Source organism: Dryas octopetala, chromosome 3, assembly GCF_963921425.1.
Source record: "Dryas octopetala chromosome 3, drDryOcto1.1, whole genome shotgun sequence".
In the NCBI taxonomy this organism is placed as follows: domain Eukaryota; kingdom Viridiplantae; phylum Streptophyta; class Magnoliopsida; order Rosales; family Rosaceae; genus Dryas; species Dryas octopetala.
Genome location: NC_141368.1, coordinates 25,775,104 through 25,781,103, shown reverse-complemented (window position 1 = coordinate 25,781,103; position 6,000 = coordinate 25,775,104). Strand labels below are relative to the sequence as shown.

Below are 6,000 nucleotides of genomic sequence, written 5' to 3'. Positions count from 1 at the left end.
GCGAAAGCCTGAGCGACTACTTAGCCCGATTTGGGGTGGAAATGTCAGCTCTCGACGGTTGCGACCAACACATCGCAGTCATGGCTTTCCGCGAAGGACTGAACGAAGGAAGCAAATTACATGACTCTTTAGTCATGAAGCCGCCAAAGACCATGCGAGAAGTAATTACTTGAGCTGATGGGTGCATCCGCCTCGAAGAATCAACTTCGAATTGTCGTCGAGTCGCCAACATCAGCTCAATTGATGATCAAGATCAAGTTTACAACATGGGGCCATCAAACAAGGGTAGAAGGTCCGAGAAACCCCGTGACCACATACCAGAACTCAATCTGACTTGTAGCCTCTCCAAGTTGTTCTATGAGAACAAATCTCAAGGCATTTTATGTGCCCCTAAACCCATGAGAGGACTAGTGGAGAAACGAGACAAAAGTAAGCAATGTGCTTATTAAAATGATATAGGGCATAACCACGAGGATTGTTGGCACTTAAAGCGACATGTCAACCAACTGATCAAGCAAGGGAAGCTAACTCAGTATACGGTCCAACCTAATCCTAATGTCATTGAAAGAAGGGTCCTGAAGCCCCGAGCCCGAATGATGAACCAAAAGATGTGATGCATTAAGTGAAAGCAATTCATGGAGGACCAACTCCGCCAGAAGAAGTAGAAACCCATATTCGAACCACCAACCTACAGCTAAAAACAGTCCATAGAGTGAATCAAATAAGTGAAACTGCCTCAAGCTCCCATGGGTAGAGCCACCATAGAGTGGTGGTTTTTAGCCATCGTGACCTCAAGAGAATCCAATTCCGCAATCGAGACGCCCTTGTTGTGACATTACAAATCAAGAACTTCCGAGTTCATCGAATTATGATCGACGGAGGAAACAATGCGGATGTCTTGTACTTCAACGCCTTCAAGCAATTGAGAATTAGCGACAATGAACTAGAACCAAGCCTAAGGCCAATTTTGGCCTTCGAGGGGACTCAAGCTATGCCCGTAGGCGAGATCACCTTACAATTCATTGCTGTCGGAAAAACACTACCAATTACCTTTGTAGTCATTGACTCTCCCTTGGTATACAAAGCCATCATAGGAAGAGATTGCAGTCATCGAATGGATAGACATCCCTCCACCATGTATCAAGTAATGAGGGTAGTCACCAGCAAGGGCCTTGGAATGGTGGACATCAAAGAGGACCAAACGGTGTCAAGGCAATGCTATCACGCCACGATGAACATTCGAGTAGCCATTAACCAAAATGATCCGAGCCTGAACTCAATCACCGACAAAGAGGCCAAATAAAAATTACAACACGATCCACCAGTCGAGGTTGAACTTGAACCTGAGCCAACGACGACCGAACCATTACTCGAAGAGATTTTGAATGAGGCTAAGCCAGAAAAGAAGGTACTGGTGGGAAGTCTTCTAAACAACGAAGAGAGAAGTAAGCTCTTGAGTTTTCTCAAAAAGCATAGTGATGTATTCATACAGTCTCACCACGACATGCCAGAAATCGACCCCAACATAGCTTGTCATCGACTCAATATAGATCCAAGTTATACTCCTTATCGCCAGAGACGAAGATGTTTTGCCCCAGAATGCAATCAAGTTATCAGTGACGAGATCGACCGTCTTCAAGAAGTCGGTTTCATTTGAGATGTGTGGTGTCCTAGTTGGATCTCAAATGTCGTAGTTGTGCAAAAGAAAAATGGCAAGTGGCGCATGTGTGTGGATTTCACGAATCTCAACAAGACGTGTCCAAATGATTGCTATCCGTTACCGAAAATAGACCACATAGTCGACACGACTGCTCGGCATGAGTTGCTCACTTTCCTTGATTCTTATTTGGGATATAATCAAATATTGATGGCTGCTGAGAATCAAGATAAGACTGCTTTGATCTCAAAACGAGGACTTAATTTACTGCTACACAGTAATGCCATTCGGTCTCAAGAATGCGGGCTCGACATATCAAAGACTTGTGAATCGAATGATCAAAGAACAGATTGACAAAATAATTGAGGTTTACATCGACGACATGTTAGTAAAAAGTGAAAGAAGGCAAGAACACCTCGAACACCTCAACGAAGCTTTTGAGATCCTCAGAAGGTATAAGATGCGACTCAACCCGAACAAATGTGTCTTTGGAGTATCTTCAGGAGAGTTTCTTGGGCACATCGTATCAACCCTATCAAAGTTGAAGCCCTATGAAACATGCCTGAACCTAAAACACAAAGAAACGTACAAGCGCTAACTAGGAGAATCGCCGCACTCAGTCGTTTCATCTCAAGACTCACTGATAGATGCAAACCCTTCTTCCAGGCAATCAAAGCTAAGAAAAGCGAGGTATGTGGGCAAGAACAAAAAGAAGCCTTCGAGAAGCTCAAGGAATACATGTCCACTCCACCGGTCTTGGGAGTCCCGAAACCCAAGGAACATTATACTTATACTTGGCAGTGCCAAAATAGCTGTCAGTGGAGCCCTCTTCAAGGATGAAAACTCTCGACAACAACCAATGTTCTATGTCAGCAAGAGTCTAATCAACGCTGAGATGAGGTACAACACCTCCGAGAAAATAATCATCTCCCTAGTCACGGAAAAAAGGAAGTTAAGACACTACTTCGAAGCTCATTCCATTGTGGTACTGACCAATCAACCCATCAGGGCAATTTTGACCAACTCAGATGTATCAGGAAGAATGACCAAATGGGCAATTGAACTAGGAGAGTTCGACATTCAATGCAAATCTTGCACTTCCTTCAAAGGCCAAGTGGTGGCCGATTTCCTTGTTGAAGTCTACAGTGGCAACATCAAAGAGCAGAAAATCGAGGACAAAGAAAGTAAATCACATTGGGAGCTATATGTGGACGGATCCTTGAATATACAGGGAGCAGAAGCTGGAATAATCGTTCGAACACCCGATAAATTCGAATTAGAATATGCCCTTTGTTTGGATTTTTCAGCCTCCAACAACGTAGCTGAGTATGAAGCCCTCATTAATGGACTCCACATTGCAAAGTTAATTTGAGCTCGAAATCTCCAAGTATTTAACAATTCTCAACTTATGATCAATCAAGTTAATGAAGAATACTCAACTAAGGATGATAGAATGGGAGCATACCAAAAATTGGTAAGACAGCTCGCTGATCATTTCGAAAGCATCACTTTCAACCAAATTCCTCGAGAGCAAAATGGCGACGCCGACCGATTAGCCAACTCGGCCTCTTTAGACTCAAAATGTGTCCACTCAATGATGGTCGAGCAACTCATTTCCCCAAGCATTGCTGAGAGTTTGGAAACAATGGAAATTGTTCAACTCGAAAATGATTGGATGAAACCGATTATCGAGTATTTGACCAATGGAACTACTCCCGAAGATCCCGCTAATGCACGAAAAATTTGAACAAAGGCAGCTCGATATTCAATCATCGACGGAGTACTATTCAGAAAGTCGTACTCCGGACCCTCACTCTGATGTTTTGTCGCCTTCTCAGGGCGAATGGGTCATGACGAAGATCCACGAGGGGACATGCGGGAACCATGCAGAGGGCAGAAGTCTCGCGCACAAAGCCCTCACTCAAGGATACTTTTGGCCTTACATGGCCTGAAACGCAGAAAAGTATGCCTGCAAATGCAATAAGTGCCAGAAATTCACTCCATTGAACGAACGTCTCGTTGAAGAATTCAACACAGTGCTCGAGCCCTGGCCTTTCTCGAAGTGGGGTATGCCCATTACCTTAAGCTGCTGGAGGCAACAAACACGTGATCGTAGCCACTGATTATTTCACCAAGTGGATCGAAGTAGAAGCATACGTCATAATAAATCAAGATCATGTGATAAAATTTGTGTGGAAAAACATCATTTGCCGCTTCGGGATCCCCAGGGCAATCGTGACGGACAACGGAACACAGTTCAACAATCACAAGTTTAAGGCATACTGCGAAAAAATGGGAATCACTCTCCAATATTCATCCCGAAGCTACCCTCAAGGAAATGGGCAAGCAGAAAAGTCAAATAAAACGATATTTGACAACATCAAGAATAGACTCGAAGAAAGCAAAGGGAATTGGCTTGAAGAACTCCCCAAAGTATTGTGGGCCTATCGAAACACAAAGAAGAGGCCCACTGGCGAAACTCCATTCTCCTTAGCATACGGAGTTGAAGCCGTGATCCTGACCAAGATCACTCTTCCCATTACAAGGACTTTTGCCATGGAATCTGAGGAGAACGACAATTTGCTCAAACACGCTTTCAATTTGGCGGAAGAACGAAGAGAAACAGGCCTGATCAAACTCGTGAACTATCAAAAAGCTACCGCTAGATATTTCAACCAAAAAGTGAAAAGCAGAGCATTTCGAATTGGAGATTGAGTCCTCAAGAAAGTAGTACAAACAAAGAAGCCAGTTCAGAAAAAGCCCGACTCAAAGAAGGGACAAGAGACCGGGAAATTTAAAAAGACATGGGATGGACCCTATCAGATCATGGAGGTCTTCGGGGAGGGAGCCTACAGGCTTCGAGAAGTTCAAACGGGAAAATATCTCCCGAGGCCATGGAACGCAATTCATCTGAAAAAGTACTATTTTTAAAGGTTGGTCATTTATTATTTCTCTTTTTTGCAAATAAAATGATGTATTGGGCATGATGGATCCCACTTTCTATGAGGTTAGATGTCTGAAACATTTCTTTGCAAATAAAACGTCGTTCCAGGCACATTATTTTCTTTCTTTCCATTTCCCTTAGTCATAATGTTATGATTTTAACAGAAGAAAGCGTTACAAATATCCTTTCATATTAAGCACTCAATCTCAAGACCTCGATAAATCGAGGTACTAAAAGAACATAAAAATTGCCAAAAAATTGAGAAAAAACATGCATGAAGCAAATCTCGAGGCAAAAACTCGGGAGTGACCCGCAAACACGCAAAAGACTTGGGCAAAATTTAAAGAAATATGTGCTCAAGCGTCAAAAGAATTATGGGCAAAGCCTGCTTTCCAAAAGAGATTCCAATCAAAGTTTATTATAAAATTTCAAAAGAAAATGCTGGAAAAAGCAAGTAGTTAAAAAAGTAAATTTATCTTGTCTATTCATAGAGGGATAAAAAGTCATTATTGAGAAATAAATACGAAAACAAAAGATAGGGATCTCTTATTAAATATCTCTAGACTAAAGAGATTTGATGGGGATCAGAAAATCCTAAAAATAATTAGGACATCATCAAGCTATCTATGAAAGCTGCAGTATCATTTGCTGTTTGATTAATGGCAACAGATGCATCCTCGACCCCAAGAGAAACTATATCAGAACCCTTTAAGGCCAGGGGATGGGGAGGTGAGATGTTTTTCTCTGAGACTCCTTCAACATCATATATTTTCAACTTGGACTCGAGCTCGAGACATCGATCTTTAATAGACAAGAGTTGATTAGCCAAAGCATCTTTTTCCACTTCCATCAACCTAAACCTCCTGGAAAAATCATGAGCAGAGGTCTCAAGCTCTTGAACTCGATCCTCGCTCAAGGACCCAATTTCGATCCTCAAGGCCACCAACTTTATTTTTGGCCAACTTCCTCTTCTCGGACTTGAGGCGAGACTCAAGAATGAGTTTCGAAAGTTTCGCGATAAAGCATGAAAAATCCTGTTAGTTTGCAGAGAAAAAGGAGAATCAATCAAAGGTTAAAAACTGAATCAAGGACGAAATATGAAACGAAGTAAGAACATACCTCATAAGCAAGAAAAGAGGATTCCAAAGCTATATCCTTGATACTCATTCTGCTCGAATAAATTTGATATGAGGGAAGAATCAATTCGCGAGTAAATAGAATGACAAACCATTGGAGATGAACGACCGCTATCACCCACATTCACCAAAGTTCCATCTTATTTGAGAAAATTAAGAGTCCACACGGATGGATTCGAGGTATTTGAATCAGACTTTTCACGCAAAGCAGGGCTCGAAGATTTATAATCGTCTCTTGAGTTCAAAGGGAAATTGACATCAAG

The 6,000-nt window shown here is 42.2% G+C and overlaps 2 protein-coding genes across 2 annotated transcripts; both read left to right on the top strand.

Moving 5' to 3' along the window:
- Positions 1–868: 868 nt before the first annotated feature.
- On the top strand, positions 869–1,303 carry LOC147292058 (uncharacterized). The gene has a single exon (XM_086236122.1). It carries the CDS (start codon positions 869–871, stop codon positions 1,301–1,303), a length of 435 nt encoding a protein of 144 aa, XP_086092248.1.
- A 2,646-nt stretch (positions 1,304–3,949) lies between these two features.
- LOC147292057 (uncharacterized) lies at positions 3,950–4,372 on the top strand. Its single transcript, XM_086236121.1, has one exon. It carries the CDS (start codon positions 3,950–3,952, stop codon positions 4,370–4,372), a length of 423 nt encoding a protein of 140 aa, XP_086092247.1.
- Positions 4,373–6,000: the final 1,628 nt, after the last annotated feature.